Source organism: Heterodontus francisci, chromosome 8 (assembly GCF_036365525.1).
Source record: "Heterodontus francisci isolate sHetFra1 chromosome 8, sHetFra1.hap1, whole genome shotgun sequence".
Taxonomy (NCBI): Eukaryota; Metazoa; Chordata; class Chondrichthyes; order Heterodontiformes; family Heterodontidae; genus Heterodontus; species Heterodontus francisci.
This window is the reverse complement of record NC_090378.1, coordinates 102469096-102490963: the sequence shown is the minus strand read 5'-3', so window position 1 is coordinate 102490963 and position 21868 is coordinate 102469096. Positions and strand designations below refer to the sequence as shown.

The 21868-nt window shown below is 44.4% G+C and overlaps 1 protein-coding gene across 1 annotated transcript in view; it reads right to left on the bottom strand.

The window, feature by feature from the left end:
* astn1 (astrotactin 1) overlaps positions 1-21868 on the bottom strand; it is a 2863484-nt gene that overhangs the window by 2372919 nt on the left and 468697 nt on the right. Inside the window, exon 2 of the mRNA XM_068038084.1 lies at positions 16027-16214. Within this exon, the coding sequence (XP_067894185.1) occupies positions 16027-16214 (188 nt within the window). The remainder of the gene's footprint in view (positions 1-16026; positions 16215-21868) is intronic.

Here is a 21868-nt window from a genome sequence, read left to right as displayed (position 1 = left end):
TAAGAAGAAGCACTGCTGCTAATTTTGCACTTCAACATGGTACAGCAGAGAACTGAAAATGACTGCCACCTACAGTCTGAAATCCTATCTGCCAGAAATTTACAACATCTCAACAAGTTCAAGACTACATACAGTTAGGCCGGCATCTTTAAAATAGACTGTCCTACTTAGAAGATTCAACAGGTTTGCTGTAAATGAGAAACACCTACCAGATCTTGAACTCTTACCCTTCACCTTCTATCTAGCTTCTCTTCAGAGTGCATGTGAGAGTGAATGCGTGCGTGAGTGGTGTTACAAACATTTCGGGGAATGAATATTGTTCAATAAATATTTAATCTTCTGTTTTAAAGCTACAAGAACACCTGTCATTTGTCTGTTTATTTGTCCCTAGAAAAAACGCTCAGGGACTAACTCATCATTTTACACAAAATGCAATTGCTTTCAGTTGGAAAGTGAACAGTGGGAACCACCCATACCCCTTACCACCTGTCTGTCACAGTAGAGTCACCATTATATCTCAACTTCTCTATTCTATGGGGTAAAAATTCACCTTGGGAGGTAGCACCAAATGGGCAACATCACATGGGTTGCTTACTATACGCCCATCCTGATATTCAGTTCCATTGAAGTAAATTAAGGATTTATCTTCTCCAGAATAATATTTTCTTACATCAACACAAAATAAAGTACTTTTTAGCTAAGCCACAAATTTCCACTTATCAATCACTAACACTACCCTCTCCTAAGGGGTCTCACCCAACATTTAACAATTCCTTTTTAAGGTGTATTTGCAGAATATGCATTTGTTCCTTTTACTATTTTTGAGACTAGGTCTTTGTATTCTTTTCCTTGCTTTCTACATCTCTCACTTATTTCTTCCTATTTCCTCTTGTGCTTCTATGGAGCTCGCATGCTCTCCTCTTCAATTTCAGTTTGTTTCTAACCTCTTTATTTATCCACTGTATTCTGTATCTTGGAGTAGTCTCTTTTTGTTTCAAAAGTCATATATTTATACCAAAACTTTGTTATCAAAAACATCCCATTGGTGATCTACAATCCTGTGTGAAAATGTTCTTTCCACCTCATGCTCGGTTGCTCATTCCTCATCTTTCTAAAATCTACCCTATTCCGATCTGGTGCCCTTGCTATGCACAAACCTTTTCTCTTTCTGTTTAGACCTTAAATCTCACCATATTATGGTTACACTTGCCAAGGTGTTTGCCCACATTTAACTCATGTGCCTAATGTAAATTTATACTCCTAACTAGATCCAGCAATGCCATGCCCTTTGTAGACATGCAGACATACTGCTAGAGGAAGGAATCCTGCCCACATTTTAGGAATATCTTCCCTTTTTGCCTTTATTCCATCCATGTCCCAAACAATGTGAGTTATCAAAATTTCCAAAAAGTTGAATTTTATTATTCCAGGCGGGATTTTAATGATGAGACGGTGGCCCTGCCCATCGGCTAGAAAGCAGGGAGCAAGCCCACCTCAGCTATTTTGCATGGCTAAGGCCATTAATTGATTTCACTCAGAGCTTTTGCCCCTTTGAGATAGGATGTCACGCCTCCAAGAGCTGCCAGCCAATCAGAGGGCCGGCAGCTCTTCAGTCCCAGCAGCACCAGTGGGAACGGTAGCCACTGCTGGGACTGCAGCCGGCTGAGACCAACAACAATGGACGAGGCCTCGGAATGGGGGTATGTGAGTGAGACCTCGCCAGGGATCATTGGCTAGGTCCCGGTGAGGGGAAAAGGTGGTCAGAGGATCGGACGGGGTTGGAGGGTTGTTTCAGTGAGTTGGCCAGTGCTGTTGGGAGGGCCCTCTGTGGCTCTGTGGGGCACTGGGTGCCCAATCAGGAGGACACCCCCCCGCACTCACCCCGCCAGTCTGCAAGGAGGCTTCCGTGTATTATTGGCGACCTCTTCAGGTGCCGAAATGCCCGTCTGCCACTGGTAAAATTGGCCACTTGAGGGTCTTAATTGGCCTAAGGGTGGGTAGGCCATTTGCCATCTGACACCTCCCCCGCTGCAGGTAAACACAGCGAAGGCAGGTAGGCGATGGGCAAGGCACCCCCACTTCCCACCCTATTTTACACCCCCTCCCGTCTCCTAGCTTGCTCCCGGGGTGGGGGGTAAGGTTGTTAAATTCCGGCCTTTGTTACTGTTATTAAATCTATATCTTTCTGTGTTATAATTGCTTCTAATTCCCTGTTTTTTCCCATGCTCTGAGCATTGCAATGTATAATTTAATTTTTTGTCTTATTATTTAAAGTTAATCCTTTTCTCTTTATCTTTGTCCAAGTCAACAACTCATTTTTATTTTTATTTTGTTTCAGCTAATAACTATTTTACTTTCCTCTTTTATTCCCTTTATTTCTTCTGTGAGCTATGCATTTTACTAATTCTTTTTGTTTGTATATTTACCTTCTTTCCTAGTTTAAATTACGCTTCACTTCCCCAGTTATCCATTTGGTCAGTTCATTAACTCTCTTCCTGTTAAGATGTAGCCCAACCTTGCAGAATCGCTCCTGTCTTCCTTGGAGAAGTGGTGCCAATGCCACATGAAACTGAAACGCTTTTCCAAACTTTAGCTACATATTGAGTTCTGTAATTTTCCTATCATTGCATGTGGTAGGGACGAATCCAGAGATTACCATCCTTCAAAAGCCCTACTGCCTAAATTTGTTTCCTAATCTCTTGAATTTCTTTTGTAGGACTTCAATTCTTTACTTCCCTATATCGATGATGCCCACATGGAGCACGATGACTCACTGATCCCTTTCCCCTCCTATAATCCTTCCTAGTTTTTCAAAAATATCACTTACCAGGAAAGCAGCAAAGCACCCAGGACTCTTGATCTGGATTGCAAAAGGTTGTGTCTGTTAGCGTTTTGTATCCTCTACTAAATACTAACTTACATTCCTAATCTCCTTACCTTGAGCCATTCATATTTTTGGTGCAATTGTACTACACTTGATTGTCCTGCCCAAATTCCTTCTCCTTCCCCCAGGAAGCCAATGCTTCCAACTTATTGAAGAGAGTAATTTGCTCAGGATGTTTCTGTTCTAGCCTGTCTCTCTTTGCTTTCTCTGGCCAGTAGTCAATACTATTTCCTTTACCACTGCCAGCTCCCTTTCACTGAGCAAGATGACCACTGTGAAGTTTTTTGTTGCAGAAGTTACTCTCTCATCCTAATGTGCCAGATTGTTTCCAGATTTGAGATTGAGATTTTGAGCTCAAGTAATCTCAGGCTGAGACATTTCCTGCAGATGTGCTTGTCCAATCTGGTGACAGTTTGCAGAAAGACAAATAGAGAGCAGAGCTTCACACACAGAGGACTGAATTTTATCGGCCCCCCCACCACACAGCGGTGGCACCAGAATTAGTATATGGTAATGCTTACTTACCTATGCTGATTATGCAGCCAGCCGCCTCTCCACCGACACTGCCGATTTTTCGTTGAACGGGCAGCCGTCACATGCCATCTCATTCGCGATCTGAAAAGCCGGCGGATCCTCACTCTGCATTACGGAAGGGAGGAGGAAGGGGGGATACACAGGGGTCGCACTCTGCATTCTGGAAGGGAGGAGGGAGGGGGGATACACAGGGGTCGCACTCTGCATTCTGAAAGGGAGAGGTCTGGGATTACTGGAGGGAAAGCTGTTCTGGCATGAAGGGAGGTACCATGTACCATTCCTCCGTTAACACTGTACGCTCTGTGTTTGTGAGGGGGCAATGGCACACTCGGCACCCTATGTGTGGGGAGGGTGCCAGAAAGGACAGGAGCATTAAGGTGTTATGGATGGTGGGGGCAATTGATTCAGCTGGTAGGATCTTGATGTGGTCATGTTGTGCTACTCTGAGTGTTCGCCAAGTTGGGTAATGCCATGGCACGCCACATAGTTGATCCAGGAAAGAAGCTGATGTATCCATCAACACCAATCCCTGCCCTGTTAGGAACCTTTGAATACATACTTTATTTATCACATGGAAATAGGGATGGCTCATCCTACATTGTGTGATCCTCTGCACGTGAGGATCCGTATGTGCCAGAGGCAATATCAACAGGCAGGTGTGATCCACATAGAGGCTCCCGGTCGTGAGCAGCAGCCCCCAAGGGGAGCCCGCCATTATGTTTGCCATACATCTACAGGCCCCACATGACATGCCATCGGATGTCAGAGCACCAGTGTCAGAGGAGATTGCACATATAGAGAGGGTGGTGACACGTCTCTGTGCCCTGCTCAAGGATGACTTGCAGTCCATGGGCTCCGGTGGACATCCCATGCCTTTGTTCCTCATAGTGGCAGCGGTTCTCAATCCTGACGCCACTGCAGCCTTTTAGGGGCCCAACAGAGACCTTCGTGGGGTAACACAGTCAGCAGTGCACCGCTGCATCAGGGAGGTCACCAATGCCCTGCACCGGAGGGCCAGTGAGGATGTCCACTTCAGGACGGACACTCATAGACAGGCCCAGAGGGCCATTGGTTCTGGAACCATTGCCGGAGAACCATACGTTGTGATGTTCATAGACTGCACTCATGTGACCATCAGGCCTCCCGCCAGGCTACCACCTGCAGACGTCACCATTAAAGGAGCCCTTTCAATCTCGGTGAAGCTGGTATGTGAACACCGCAGATGCTTGCAGTGAATGTGTGACTGCTTCTCAGACAGCTGCCATGACACCGGGGTCACTGAACTGGCTCAGATGGAGGGCTGGCTTCTTGGAGATAAAGGATATCCTTTGCAGACATGGCTCCCGACACAAGTGAGAGACTCCACCACTGCTGCAGAGGAGAGATACAACGCCAGCCACTGAGCTACATGAGCCACCATTGTGCAGGAGATCGGCATGCTGAAAGAGTGCCTCCAATGCCTGTATGGATAGGGTGATGCCCTGTACAATGGGCCAAAAAGGCCAGCTCCTTTCTTTGCTGCTCTGCACAACTCTGCAAACCCAATAGGCCTGGCATGACGAGGAGAGACGTCAACAGGATTCGTCCTTGGACTATGAGGATGCAGAGGACATGCAATATGAAAGACGCAGGGAGGGCAGATGGCACCCAGGCTCTGCACACAGGGCTAGCAGTGAGTTAGGGATGTACGGAAGTGGCTTATCAGACAAAGGCTCTCTGCTCCATAGGAACCGACATGAGCTCTGCAAGCCACACATTACCCTCGCTCACCTGCTGTGCCCTAGTCCACATTTGCAGCCCTGTATAAACCATTAGAGGCAGTAGCTGACTGAGCCAATGTCCATGTCATTGCATCCGTGGAGACGCTCATGTGTAATGGTGGCATGGCAATGATGTTATTGAAGGGCCAATGGTACAAAGGGATGTGACATTGGCGCTACCTGCTGGCACACATCATTCGCACAGAAAAAAGGATACACATGTTGGTGAGGAACATTTAGTGAAAGACGTATTTACATTGCTGTGACACCCGTCCATTCCCATTTGTGTCAGTGTGTTCTCTGTAAACCTTTGTTATACCTTTTATGGTCTATTTAAGTCTCACCTCCTAGAATGTGCAAATTTAAGATTATTCACCCAGGTGCTGCACGCCTACAAGAAGGAATGTTACACTTGAGTGGGAGAAGAGGATCGCAACTTCACAGGACACTGAGACACAGCAGGGTAAGTTTGTGGCAGCAAAGCAGAAAGTGCTGGGGTAACTCAGCAGGTCAGGCAGCATCTGTGGAGAGAGAAGCAGAGTTAACTTTCAGGTCTGTGAACTTGGACAAGTTAACTCTGCTTCTGTCTCCACAGATGCTGCCTGACCTGCTGGGTTTCTGCAGAACTTTCTGTTATGCTGCCAGATTGACAGCAGCCCCACTCTTCAGCAATCAGGTAAGTATTTCTTTGACAGCTGTCAGGAAGCAGCTGTTGGGGCGCTTAAAATAGGGCCCCAGCACCTGCGGCACAGCTGTAAAAGGGTTCCTCACTGCGCCGAATGTCCTGCCTCTCCCCACGTAATATTGGGGGGGAGGCTCGGCGCAGTGATGTTGACGAGCCTCCGCGCATAATATCGTGCGGGCTCTACGGCGGTCGCTAAATGCGGGCGCAGCAGAGTTCAAAGGGCGCTGCGACAGATGGTGGCGCCCCAATAAAATTCAGCCCCGAGTGTCATCTTGTCGTATAATGTCACCCTAGCTCAGTTAGTAGCATAGTCACCTTGTCAGGACACTGAGGTTTCCAGCACAATTCCAAACTTGAACTCATTCTCTAGGCTAACATTCCAGTGCAGTATTGAAAGACTATTGCATTATCAAAGGTGCTGTCCTTCAGATGTGACTTTAAACAGTGGTTCTATCTGCCGAATGCAAAGTCCTATGGTTCTCTTTGAAGAACACCAAAAAGTTTTCCTGGGAGTTTCGGTCACTATTCCTCCCAACCAGCATTCCAATAACTTGATTAACTGATTTGCATCTCCTTGGTGTATATGGGACTTTGTTGTATACACAACCACAACTGCGTTGATCTACAGAATAGTCACTGTAATTCATTGTATATGACGGTCTTGGCATGCTTTGGAAACTCCTGATAAGATGCTATATACACAAATGTATATCTGTCTTTCATCGACCACAGGACAACCTCATTTATGGCACTCTTATCATGCAATGCTGCCTCAAGAGAACTCACTTCCCCAGGAAGCAGTGGATTTCACAAGATGAAGCTTGAGGTCAAGCTTCACATAAATATAGTCCAAGATACCAGCCAATATGGAATGCACAATATGAAACAGAAGCATCTAATCTTGTTCCCTCTCCAAAACACATAAATTGCACTTGCATTTGGATTGCTCCTCAGCACACAAGCAAATGCTTGGAAGACTTGCCATCAGACTGTAAGTAAGTCAGTTTTCTTTTTTCAGTGCAATCTGGCAATTCTATAAATAAGTTCAATGTTTGATTAAGATAATTAGTGGACTTAAGACTCCCATCCATACAGCGATGAAAACAATTGTTAAAATGGATAATAGAACTGGGAAATGCTGATATATCCTATTCTTGCTATGTAACATGCCTATGAAACTTAAGTGTTCTTGTGTTCATTCACATGTCCATTTTGCCAGTTTGGACCCAAGCCCATCACTTCTTTAACCCCTTTTTTCTTCCTTTCTCTCAGTACCCCTCCTGGTCCCTTCTTTCCTGTCTTCATGCCTCTTTTCATTCCTCCCCTCTTTGAGTACTCTGAGCCTCCCCAAAATTCCTTCCCCAACTCTTCACAGGTAATAACACCGCCCCTGTTATTGAAGGCTCTAGGCTTGTCTACATCTTCCACCACCTGCCCTGCCCAAATCCCTCCTCCTCCTTTGAGCAGCTCACTTTGATCCACCCCTCTCAGCACTCCTTTAAAATCCTTGTTATTTACCACCCACTCAAGTATCCCACCAAATTTCTCACTGAGATAGCTTCACTGCTTTCCTCCCTCAGCCTCCGCACTGAGCCATTTCTCAACTTCAATGATTTCAACTTCCATCTCAACTTATCTTGTCTTCTGACTCAACTTCCTTCCACTCCCTTAACTTCTCACTCCATATAAATTCTCCTACACATGTTCATGGCCACCATTTTGACCTTGCTGCCTCACATGGCTTTTGGCCCTGCATTCACTATGACATTTCTGTAGCTACCAATCTGCTCAATTACATCCTCACCTCCACCTTTGAGGCTCTTATCACCCTTACCCCTTCTCTGATCAATCCCCTGGTAAAACCCCCATCTCTGCTTCCTTAAGTAAAGAGATGCAGACTTGAATGTTTATAATAGTTAATTGGTTTAGCCATCCATTGCCAGATCGAGGTAGAACACATAAAACACAATTGGGTCCTGCTTTTCTGTCCCAAAACTGCTCACTACTTTAGGATCATCCGAGAATGTAAGATAATCTCCATCTTATCTTCACTATAAACTGTCTTCATAAGCACCTATACCTGTCTCCTCAACCCTCACCTCTGACAGCAAGTGCAAAGAGCTCATGAACTTCTTCATCACTAAGATTGACACCAGATGCTCAGGTGTCTCTGCAGCTTCCCTCCTTTTCTCTATCTCTTCAAACCAAACTTCCCCTAAGGATTCCCCCTTTCCAAGCCCTGAACTCCCACCTTTCTCTAGTTTCTCTTATATCTCCCCTCATGCCATCTCCACGTGCATTTTATCCATAAGACCCACCTGCTGCTCCCTTGAGTCCATTCCCAACTTGTTGCTGCCCACTGAACTTCCCTTCCTGGCCCCCATGTTACTTATACAGTTAACGGTGGCATCTCCTCAGGTACTGTCCCCCACCCCTTCAAATCTGCCAACATCACTCCCTCCTCAAGAAAGCCATCCTTGACCCTCTGCCCTTGCAAATTACAGCTCCATCTCCAACCTTCCTTTGTTCTCCAATGTCTTTGAACGTGTTGGTCCCTCCATGTTTGAACCCCTCCAATCAGGTTTCTACCCCAGTAAGCCCTGAAACTACCCTTACCAGTTACAAATGACATCTTATGTGACTGTGAGCTATGCTTCCTTATCATTCTTGACCTGTCTGTAGCTGTTGACAAGGTTAACCACACCACCCTCGCTCAACATCTCTTCATTGTTGTCCAGCTGGGTGGTACTGCCCTTGCATGATTCCATTCCTATCTGTCCAGTCGTAGCCAGAGAAGAAACTAAAATCGCATCTGTTCTTGCTCCTGCACCATTACCTCAGGAGTCCCCAAAGTATCTATCCTTGGCCCTCTCCTATTTCTCATCTACATGCTAACCCTTCGCAACATCATCAGAAAACATGTTAGGTAAGACATGTACACTGATGATACTCAGCTCTACCTTAGCACCACCTTTCTTGACTACATCTTATTGTCACACTGCTTGTCTGACAGCCAGTATTGGGTGAGCAAACATTTCCTCCAATTAAATGTCGAAAAAACCAAAGCCATTGCCTTTGGCTTCCATCATAAACTACATTCCCTAGCTACCAACTCCAACACTCTCCCTGGCTACTGTGTGAGGATGAACCAGACTGTTCACAACCTTGGCATCTTTTTTCACCCTGAGCGGAGTTTCTTACTCCAAATCCTGTCCATCACTATTCCTGCAACATTGCCTGTATCTGATGCCGCTAGACCTGCTGAGTATTTCCAGCATTTTTTGTTTTTATTTCAGATTTCCAGCATCGGTAGTATTTTGCTTTTATTTTCGCATTTAATTCACTGCCACTTCTCTTCCAGGAATGCCTACCTTGAAGAAGTTCTGCTCTTCCCACAGATGCTGCCAGGCCTGCTGAGTATTCCCAGCATTTTTTGTTTTTATTTCCTGTATCTGCCCTGCCTCAGCTCATCTGTTGCTGAAACCATGCCTTTCTTTCCTCTGAACTTGACTATTTCAAGGCTCTCATGGCTGGCCCCACTCCTTGCACCCTCTGTAAACTGGAGTTCATCTAAAATGTTGCTGCCCATATCCTAATTTACTCAAAATTCCATTCATACATCACTTCTGTGCTCACAGATCTCCTGATCCAGCAACGCCTCAAATTTATCATTCCTATCCACACTCCTCCTTATCTGTGTAATCTCCTTGAGGTCTGCCAGAACCATTGAATTCTGGGCCGGAATTTTACGCCTATTGGCAGAGAGGGGCGTAAAATTGGGTGGGATGGTGGGGTGTGTCATCCCATTACCTACCCGCCTCCACTGGTATTTTACCAGCAGTGGGTGAGGTGGCAAGTGGCCTGTCCACATTATGTCAATTGAGGCCCTTAAGTAGATAATTAATGATCACTTAAGGACCCCTTCCACCAGTGCTGGCAGCAGTGGATGAGTACTTTGCCACCTGGGGAGGCCACCCAGCAACACCTGGCAGTCTCCTTGCGGGCTTGATGGGTGCGTGCCTTATGATCGGGCCCCCTGTGGAAGACCCCTCTGCCCCCATGATCGACCCCCATCCCCTCACCAGGCCCTGCCTGATTGGTCCAGGCGATCCCTGACCCCACTTACCTGCACTCCAGTCCTCCTGCTGCTCCGGGGCCTGCTGCAATCCCAGCAGTGGCCACGACCCCTGGTGGCACTGCTGGGACTGAAGAGCTGCCAGCCCGCTGATTGGCCGACAACTCTTGGAGCCAGGACATCCTGCCTTTGAGGGGTGGAAACCATGGCTGCAGGCAGTTATTTGCCTGACGACTGTAAACTATGGTCATGGCTTCCAGGCCCGGTGGAGGCGGGCTTGCCCCTGACTTTCCAGCCAGTGGGCTAGGCCACTGCCTTTGCATTAAATCCCAGCTCTTGTCTCTTGTGCAACCTCGATTTCTTTCACACTACCTTTGATGGCTTTCAGTTGTATAGGCCCTAAGTGCTGGAATTCTCTCCTAAACCTCTCTGTCTCACTACCTTTCTCTCCTCCTTTATGACATTTATTAATATCTACCACTTTGATCAAGTTTTTGTTTACCTGTTCTAATATCTCCTCATTGTCAAATTGTGTTTTATAACACTCCTGTGAAGCACCTTGGGTTGGTTCACGATGTTAAAGGTGCTATATAAAGCAAGCTGTTTTTCTTGAAGTGTACACAGACTTTTAGTTGTTCAGTTCCAGAGGAACATAGGAAATAGGAGCATGAGTAGGCCATTTGGCCCTTTGAGCCTCGTCCACCATTCAGTAAGATCATAGTTGATCTTCTACCTCAATGTCATTTTCCCACACTATCCCCATATCCCTTGATTTCTTTAATATCTAGAAATCTATCAATCTCTATCTTGAATATACTCAATGACTGATCCTCCACAGCCCTTTGAGGTAGAGAATTACACAGATTTGCCACCCTCTGTGTGAAGAAATTCCCCCTCATCTCAGTCCTAAATGGCCTTCCTTGTAGTCTGAGACTTTGTCCCCAGGTTCTAGGCCCCCCAGCCAAGGGAAACCATCTCCCTGCATCAACCTTGTCAAGCCCTGTAAGAATTTTGTATGCTTCAATGAGATCACCTCTCATTCTTTTAAACTCTAAGAATCCAGGCCCAGTCTCCTCAATCTCTCCTCATAGAACAATCCTGCCATCCCAGGAATCAGTCTGGTGAACCTTTGTTGCATTCCCTCTATGGCAAGTATATTTTTCCTTAGGTAAGGAGACCAAAACTGTACACAACACTCCAGATGAAGTCTCACCAAGGTTCTATACAATTGCAGCAGGACTTCTTTACCCTATACTCAAATCCTCTTGCAATAAAGGCCAACACATCATTTGCCTTCCGAATTGCTTGCTGCACCTGCATGCTAGTTTTCAATGACATGAAACTATTCTTTCTCACTAAAAGTAGTAAAACACATCCCCTCAGAAACAAATTGGGTTTACAGATTGAAGAGAAGCTTTTTTTAAAGAGATACAATTGTCTTACAACGTTGTTAAGAGTACTTCGTCCTAGTGTTTGGTTGGAGATAAGTATTGGAGCATTCATACTCAATGTCAGGGATTGGAGGATGTAGATTCGATCTTTGCTCTACACATGATGATCATGCCCTATGCCAAACAGGGAACTGCTCTGAGCTGACAGTTTGTGACAATGGATGGGACCATCAGATAGAATCATTCAACCTAATGCAAACTCATACTTAAAGTGGCAAATTAATGAAATTTTCACAGAAGTTTGCACTACTCAACAGCAGAGGCTCAAATCCAGCAAGATTGTAGAACAAGGATACTTGGAAGCATTGAAAAAAATTGCCAGCTGAAAAAAATAAACTTTGTACTTGTCCTTATGCAAACAGACAATGGGGTAGACTCATTACAAACCCTTGGTAACAGCAGAAGATCATTAGTGCACTTGCATATGATGCCATGTCTCTTCCAGAACCCAGCAACTCTCTCTTCAAAATGCTGAAATTCCCCTTTAAAACCCTTCTCACTTAAATAAACTGAGCACGTAGTAGGTAATTTTCCAGTAGAGAAGATTCTAAATCCACTTTAAAATAATAATACCAAACAAGCAAAACATCAAAGAAACCACATCAATAAAGCTAACTTTGCTTATCAGTATAGTATTGCCTTCATTAGCCAAAAGCAAAAATCGCTCAATATTACTATTACTCACATGCTTCATTTCTCTTCTTCACAGCAGCAAAATATTCATTAACTTTACCAATAGTTTATAACTGACTCCAGAAAAATCAACTTAGCCTGCCAACTTCCAAGTTATAACCTTATTTCTGAACACTGTTGGCACTTGAGGCAGTGGGGAAGTTACATTCAATGTAAAATGGTGTGTTACTGCATGGAAAGCAACATTGTGTTTGAAATATTATAATTAATTTTCTTTATCTCTGACACAGATTATGTGAGGTTTATCTTAATTGAAGTTAATTGTGGGCAGGAGCTAATTTTTAGATAAAAATTGTAGAATAGTGTTTCTTTCCCCCAAAAGTGTAGGCAATAAATATTGATTCCATCAGCTAATAGAATTTTGTTTTTGAATCCTAGAAAAAAGTATTTAATACAGTTTTATTTAACACAAAGGGAACAGTGTTTCAGCTGTTTTCGAGTCTATGTTTGCATGGCATTGCTGTATCTCTTTATCAGCTTCTCAGTGGCTACCGTTCCTTTGTTTTGAGTGATTACTGCAGGATTATTGTGTAATTACACATCAATCCTCCAGTCACTAGCTGAAATCAGGAAGAATAGGTATAAGACAGCAGTTATAAATGTTTTATTAATCTAAATGTTACCATTTGAAGTGTTTTTCTTTGGGGAATTCCAGCTTCTGCAGATTTCCAAATAAGAAGCAGAATCATCAGTCAGAGGTATTATTCTGACATGTCTCCAGTAACTTGGATAAAGCAAAAGTCAACTCTGAATTATAGCAGCATTACCCTAAGCTGGTTTCAGTTTAATACAGTGTATCAATGGCATTCGGCTTTAAGGATTGTGTACTTGGCAGAGTTGGCTCTTTTCAATTTATAAAGAGTAACAGCGGTTGAGCTCTTCATGTTTAAGTCTACATCTTGGACAAGGTTAATATAAAACCGTATGATACTATTGCTTGGTAGTAGTTCAACAAACGATTCCATATTTTCCTGCGACATACTGGTTCTGACCTTTCGGGCACACTGCATATCCTTTCCACATATACCTCTATAAATTGTCACAATCACTGAATTGTACTGAGGGCAATTTTCACCTTTGCTGGGATGATAATCTGACAGAGTGGATTCCCGCATTGATAGTACTTGTCTGATTTTTATTCTATTGAGCTCAATGGATGGGCTCATTGGGCTGGATTTTCTTCTCCCGCCAAGCCGGTCGGGCCGCCCCCACCGCACCCCGCCCCACAACCCCCCCTGAAATCACATGGAAGGAGTGGGCTCTCCAACGCCAGAAATGGCATCAGTTGCTTGTGCGCAGGCACCATTTTTAAAGGGCTAATTCCCAAATGTACCGCCGATAAATCTATCACCCCTTCTCCCCAATAACAATTAAATTCAACATTTGCCCTCTTTCTCCGCTCCCCCCAAAACACTGACCTTCAAAACTTGACCTTCCGCTCTCCCCCCAAACCGATCAAAGTGCAGAGATGTCCCCTTCCCACCATCCCCTACACTAATAGTTTGCATTAGAGTCTTTTAACCCTCCCACTAAAAATCATAAGATCCCCCCTTCCCCACCACCGTGGCGCCTGTTTTCCCTGGATGCGTCAATGCCGGCCACCACTTGGACGATCACGACCCCAAGGTAAGATCACTGTCGATTTTATTTAAATGTATTCATTTAATTAATTTAAATAGGTTAGTCCAGGTCCTGTCGCTCTGCGGTCGGGGTGGCCGCCATGGAGCCTCACTGCCGCCGGGAAGATCGGGCACGGCACTCCTGGCGTCGGGCTCCGTGGCGGACCACTGCTGGAATGATCTTCTGGCACACCTGCCTCACCCCACCACCCCCTGCCATGGAGCCCAACGTTGGGAGCTCAGTAAAATTCCAGGCATTGAGTGGAAGCTGCTCTGAGCATTAACTGCCCGGGCAGTAAAGGTGAGAATCACCCATAGTATTTCTGGACTAAGTTCTAACACAATTTAATACCACTATGTAAACGTGTCCTGCTTCTCAACACATTTGCATTAAAACTATTTCTGACATATGCTCCTGATCTTCTTTAATACTGAAACCCAAAATCTAGACGAGGGCCTCCTCTTGCTGGCTCGTTCAGATGAAATATTAAACATTCCGTCGCAAGCTTTTAGTAGCACTATATCCTCTTCTCCAAATACTTTAACACTTATCTTTGAAAGTAAGCAATTAATCTATTCATTGTTAATGAACTCAGTTCCAAAAGCTCTGCTGGAAGGTAAATGGTTCTCATTTAATAAATGTCTGCTCGGTCAGGGTCTTTCTAGAGCCAACAGTTCACAGGTTACTGAAATGTTTGCCAGTAAAATTTTGAAACATACCTTTCAACAACAGGTTAGAACTTTTTTTCCTATGCCTATCTATCATTGGGCTGATCATAGTCCTGATCTTCAGCAACATAGATCAACTAATCCTCATTTTAACTTTCATCTTAATCTTGAAACATTTTGTTTTCATTTATGGCAATAAAAGGTTCAACCCCAATTGCAGCAGAGGACTTGCAGCAAATGCACAGATAGAAGTACAAATGCAGTAGCTTTTAATTATTTAAAGTCCAATAATAGAGCAGAATATGCAAACATAAGAATTAAAGCTTCATATACCACAGAAGAATAACGTTAGAAAATTGAAAAAGCGTCTCTTACTTGGCTGGGATTTCAAAATAGATAGGTCTCAAATCCTAATCATTGCTCGTCCAAAGATTTACCACCTGTTTTCTGGTGCATTCAAATGAAATATTCATAATGGGAACACATCTGCTGACATTTTCTGTCATTCATGCTTTACCAATGCTGAGCATCAAGAATACAATTGTTTTTTGTTGTTCAGTATTGTTAAGGTAGTGGAGAAGGTTTTGAAAAATTAAAGGGGCATGGACTGCTCCAACAAATTCCCTTACCTATCAAGGCAGGCAACCTAGCAGGATCAGAACTAGCACCTGCCCAAAATATTAATATACGCTTGGTCTCAGAGTATCTGCCAGGGTTAGCTCAGTGAGAAATGGATGCGAGCAAAGATTGCATTGTCAGTGATCTAGCGGGATTCCTGAAAGATTGCAACTTTCATCCTCCATGTCAACCCAAACCTCTCAGAAGCATCAAGTCCCAATTCTGGCATTCCATTAATTTTTCAATTGCAATTGTCACTAAATTTGATTTGGCAATTATGCGAACATTCATTGAATGAAAGTACGCTGCTGTGTATTATTCGAGACCAGGGTATACAGTTACTCAATACAAAAAATAATCTGTTATGCATCCCAATGGAGTGTGTCCACCACTGCTCATCACCATAGGTCAGGATACTCTGTTATTTCCAGAAAGGTTAGAGCAACCATATTTTAGACAGAACTTGTTACTTTGCTATCCATCCTAAAACATTGTTACCCATCATTAGAGAACGCTTAATATAAGTAATCTAAAATCTGGCCATTTTTGAGAGAGTACAGTTGTGTCCATCAACAGAGACTAAGGCACAGGACTTTCCATTGCTAAAAGTATGAGAACAAATTGTCAACTGTACTGTTATCAATCAATACAAACTTTTCAAATCAGTACAACAGTAACGGAGGACATATAGATTTAGTCTCTTGGTGTTACCCTTCACTGAAATTTTGTTCAACTGTAAGGACTGCAAGATTTGCCATTTTTCAAAGACTTTGAATCTATTCATTATGTGACTGTTGATAATCTTTGCAAGCATCAATTCTCCAAACATCGTCTTTGCAATATCAAGATTGTTATGGAAAACCGACACATCAATTTCTACCCTCCAGTAAAGACAGAGCAAACAACATATCTCATTCACCTCAGCTGAGAACTACATGAACTTAGATGTTTAAGTTTTAAAAAGTTAACAAAGGAGGTTGAAAATAATTTCAAATCAATCATCAAAATGGAAGAAAATGTTGAAATAGAGCAACTGACCATCACAGAAATGTGAAGGATTCGGAGTTCCTCCTCAGCAGAATCAGTTTGGGAGTAGATGGTTGGTCTTAGGCCTGGTAAACGATGAGCTATATTCTGATGGTGGACATGGAAAAGCAACGTTCCATTCTCGAGCCACTGCTGCCTCCAGCGAACAAGGGGGATCTCTTCTGCAGAGCCAGATATTTCTGTGAAAAACAAATGTATTGATTTGGAATTTCATTGAAGAAAGTTAAAAGCTCAAAGCACACTGAAACCAATCTCAAATTTAATAATATAACAACACTTCAGCTAATACAATAATGTATAATCTGTCCCCTGTACTAGTGGTAACTTATTTATTGATTTGAACAAAAGGGAAGCTGGAAGCATCCCTGAACTTCAATTAAAGTTCAATCATAAAGAAGTGAAAGATATTGAACTTTCAAATTACAGCCTAGATGAGCCTGGAATTAATGGGAGCTCACATACTTTATTCAGCTCCTTGTCAACCCAAATCATGAAATAATAAAGTCTAGTTCGATTATCATGAATAATACTCTTATAATAGCAAGAAATATTTAATCATGCCAAAATTTTTCATTGTAATAAAGTAGAACATTAACCATGCACCCAAATCCATCAAATGAATTACATCTCTAAAGCGCATTGCTGGGCTGTGGATCGACTTACCAATACTCATTTTCCTACATGACTTCAAGTTCCTCTGATTTCCCTCTGCACTGAGGACATTAAAGGTGCAATCTTATGGTGATAGGACATAAGCGTGAGTCGGGACCATTTCCTGGTCCCAATCCTGCAGGGATCAGAGGTGAGCTGGGAAGGCGAATCTTCCTGGAGGCAGCCAATTACGTTGCTGCCTCCACATTCGCCGTCCCATTAAGGATGGCAGGTGGGATTGAGAGGTGGGACAATGATTTTGGGCGGCATATTTAAAGATGACCAGCCAGTCTACTGTGTGGCTGGAGGAAGTTTAAAACTGCTGACTGGAAGGAGTGTTCAAGATGAGCATAATGAGGTAAGGAGGTCAAGGATGGCACCACGATTCTCGGATGCCTCCCTTGAGATTAAGGTGGAGGCGCTGCAGGAAAAGAGAGCAGATAATGGCAGGAGAGGGGTAAAAGTGGGAGCGGAGTAGCCCACATTGCTGCTCTGACACTGATGGAAGAGGAGGCCCTGGCGATTGTATGCGATGGCCGAGGGCTAAATGGGGCCTCGACTGAGAGAAGGTGAAAGTCTTATGCATGAGAAATGGCACTCTTATGTAACTGATATAGCATATTTTAGCTTATTTACAGACTTTGGCAATTGAGACAGTAACAAAACTGTGAAGTGGAAGGGAAGCAGAGATGTCACATTCATTAACATATGTTTCCTTAACATGACAGGGCCAATGCCAGAGGACCAGCAGGAGCAAGCGAATGGCTCTGAGGGCAATGGAGACTCGGAGGATGCAGCTTCACATGACACAAGTGCACCATCCACCAGTGCAGATACAGGCACCTCAGTTGTACATGTGCCACATGTGGTACGTATGTTACAGGGTGACGAGCACAGCACAGGTGAGCAGGTGAGGGAGGCAGTAGAGGTTGGTGATAATCCCCATCAGAGGGCAGAGGATAGCACCAGGTATGCTCACGTCGCTGGAGATGATGAGCCTGGTTGGGGGGTGGGGGGGTGGGGTTATTCACAAAGAGGCTGCTTGAGGAGCAGCAAAGGGAAATGTGTGGACACCTGGCAGAGTTCCTTAATGCTGTGTGTGCTAGGCCTGAAGATGCAGGAGTCCATCCATTCCATGAGTCTCACCATATCACAGTTGAACAAGCACATGAGCAACTCCATTGAAAGACTGGCCATGCTCAGGGAGCGACGAGATGGCCTGCACAATTGTGGCTGCAATGTTCAGAAGCCTTAAGAGTACTGTTGCAGTGACAGCATGTAAATGCTTGGAAGCACTGGCAGATGCTCTCTCACTCCTGCACAGCACCCAGGCGCAGTTGTGCCCTGAAAGGGCCGAAGCAGGCCAGCCAACTGGCGATGGGGCTCCTCCTCAAGGCATCCCACAGACAACAGCTGGCCTCCTGGCCCCTCTAATTCCTGCCACCATGACTGAGGATGCCCGCTGCATATATGCAGGTGGGGTAGTCTGTGGCTGAGCCCTCATGGGCATGCCAACCCAGAGAATGGTGACCATGGGCATCTCCTTTGGCACATCAGGGAACAAAGCAGGCTGCCTCCACATTGGCCTCAGCCACAGGGGGAGAACCACAGAGAAGATCGTGTCAAAGATCTTGAAAATTACAGTAGTTTCACCAAGGGCAACACATGCATGTCTTTTTCATTGATTGTTAACGGTTCTGATGCTTTATGTGAATGAATACTTTTTCGCTTCTGACTTCATAAGTGCCATGTCGTTCCTGTAAAGCTCACATAAAAGGCCTGTTTATAAGCTCCCTAGACCGCAGGTTATATGTAGGCCTGGCAAGAAATGTGACAGTGGGATGGGGGAAGGCATGAGTTAGGAAGCACTGGCTTAGGTGATTGTTTTGAGATAGATCAGGCATTAGCCGATAACGAATCAAGGGAGGCATGTCTGAAACTGGTGACTGCAGTCTGAGACCATCTTAGGAAAACCTGGCATGTATGGTGGCATCCCTCACATCTCTGCCATGGAGAGCTACCTGCTCAGAGGAGCCTCAGCACGGGGAGCATGCATCGGGTGCAGTTCCTCCTCACCCTCCTCATCCTCTTCAGAGATTAGCTAGCACTCAAGCCAGTCACCTCTCTCCAGCTCCTCTCCTCGCTGCATCGCCATGTTGTGCAAAGCGCAGCACATGACCACTGTGCAAGAAATCCTTGTAGATGCGTACTGGAGGACTCCCCAAGAGCGGTCAAGGCACCGGAAATACATCTTGAAAAGTCCTATGGCCTGTTCAATAGTTGCCCTGGTGGAGCAATTCTATCAGTTATACCTGGGCGTTATGAGCCATGCCTTCAATGGATGCCCCTTGTCAGCCAGAAGTCATTCCCGGAGGCCATGTGGTGGGCTGAACAGTTGAGGGACCTGAGACTGCCTAAGAATGAAGGAGTCATGACAGATACTCGGGAACCTTAAGCAAACCTACATGAAGAATTTACAGTGGTCACAGATGAGCTGAAAGTTCAGGGAGTGGAAGCCCTTCCTATTCATGAAAGACACCGCCTGCTCGGACAGCATCTTAATGGCTAAATGGGTGCAGTCTAATGCCGCCACAACATGAGGGAATCCTGCTATTGAGGCAAATCCGACAGCTCTCTGTGCCTGATGAAATCAATGTATTCAGAAGCCCCAGCATATAGGGCATCTATTACTTGCGTGATACAGGCATGTGCGGTTGATTGAGGAATTCTACAAATGTCCCAAGCCGATGCCTGAAATGAGCTGGCGGCATAAAAGTTAAGGGCGACTATCACCAACAGCCATGGGCACTGAATCACCACCTGCACCCTGGGGCTTGAGTTGATGATCCAGAAGAGTGCAGATGCTCGCGACCACCTGCCACAAGAAGCGCAGTCTTCTATGGCACGACTGCTGTCAAAGATCTACGAAGCTGAAGCGTTGCCTATAAACCCTCCTTCGATGGAACAGCCTTCTTCTGCATCCTGCCCTGCCAACATCGTGTCTGTGGTGCTCTGCTGCCTGTGTCTGCCTGATCATTCGTTTCATAACAGGTTACTACTTAATACAGTGATTAATACAATAATTAATACAGAATACAAAATAGCTTCTTTGATCATGTCATGCCTGACGAATCTGATTGAATTTTTTGAAGAGGTGGACAGGGGAATTTCTATGGATGGTATTTATGTGGACTTCCAGAAAGCATTTGATAAAGTCCCTTTAAAGAGTCCATAAGTTAAAGTTGAAGTTCATGGAGTTGAAGGTAATTATTAACCTGCTGGAAATTGGCTGATTGGTCGGAAACAGAAAGTAGGGAAAGTGGGCAGGTGCTCTAATTGGCAAGATGCAACTCGTGGTGTCTCACAAGGATCTGTGTCAGGGCCTTAACAACTCACTGTATTTATTAACGACTGAGATGCTGGTGTAGAAAGCCACATATCCAAATTTGCTGATGACACAAAGATCGGCAGCATTGTAAGCAATGTCGATGGAAGTTTAAAATTACAAATGGGCAAAAGTGAGGTCATCCGCTTTGAACCAAAAAAAGGACAGAACAGTGTACTTTCTAAATCATAGAATGGTTACATCACAGAAGCTCATCATGTCTATGCTGGTTCCCTGCAAGAGCAACTCAGCTGGTCTCACTGCCCTGCCCTTCTCTCTTCAGGTGCTTATCCAATTGCCTTTCGAAATCCACGATTGATTCTACATCCACGATACTCTCAGGTAGTGTATTCCAGATTGTAACTACTCACTGCATAAAAAAGATTTCCTCATGTTGCTGTTGATTCTTTTGCCAATCACCTTAAATCAGCTTTCTGTCGTTCTCGACCCTTCCGGCAATGAGAGCCGTTCTCTTTATCTACTCTGTCTAGGTCCTTCATAATTTTGACACCTCTATCAAATCTCCTCACAATCCTCTCTTCTCTAAGGAGGACAACACTACCTTCTCCAATCTATCCACATAACTAAAGTCCCTCATCCCTGGAACCATACTCATAAATCTTTTTTGCACTCTTGCTAAAGCCATCACATCCTTCCCAACGTGCGGTGCCCAGAATTGGACACAATGTTTCAGTTCAGGCTGAACCAGTGTTTTGGAAAGATTCATCATAGCTTTCTAGCTTTTGTATGCTATACCTATATTTATAAAGTCCAGGATATTATATTCCTTTTAAAACACTTTCTCAACCTGCCCAGCCATCTTCATGATTTATGTACATATACTTCCAGGTCTCTCTGTTCCTGCATCCCCTGTAGAATTGTACCCTTTATGTTATATTGCCTCTCCTCATTCTTCCTACCAAAATATATCGTTTCATACCTCTCTGCATTAAATTTCACCTGCCACATGTCTGGCCATTTCACCAGCAGTTTATGTCCTCTTATCTGTTAATTTTGTCCCAGATGCTCAGTTTTAAAAATGTTCCCACCACCAAGGTTAAACTGACTGGCTGTTGTTGGTGGATTTATCCTCACACTCTTTTTTAACATTTGCAATTCTCCACTCCTCTGGCATGACCCCCACATCCACGGAGAACTATGGCTGGTACCTCCGCAATTTCCACCCTTATTTCCCTCAGTATCCTCGGTTGCATCCCATCTGGTCCTGGTGACTTACCAACTTTAAGTACAGCCAACCTTTCTAATACCTCCTCTTTATCAATTTTTAACTTATCCAGTATCTCAACTACCTCCTCTTTCACTGTGGCTTTGGCAGCATCTTCTTCCTTGCTAAAGAGTAATGCAAAGTATTCATTTAATACCTGAGCCATGCCCTCTGCCTCCATGTGTAGGTTCCCTTTAAGTGAAAAGCTGGAAATAATGGAATTCTGAAGAGACTTGGGAGTCCCGGTCCATAGATCATTAAAATATCATAAACAGGTATAGAAAATAATTTTTAAAAGGCTAATGGAATGCTGGTTTTCATATCTAGAGGACCGGAATACAAGTGGGACAAAGTCTTGCTTCAACTATACAAAGCCATAGTTTGACCGCAATACTGTGAGCAGTTCTGGGTGCCAGAACTTAGAAAGGATATAATGACATTGGAGGGCATGCAGCATAGATTTAGCAGAACGATACCAGGACTTCAAGGGTTAAATGACAAGGAGAGATTACACAAACTAGGGTTGTATTCCCTGGAATTTAGAAAGTTAAGGGTAATTTGATCAAAATTTT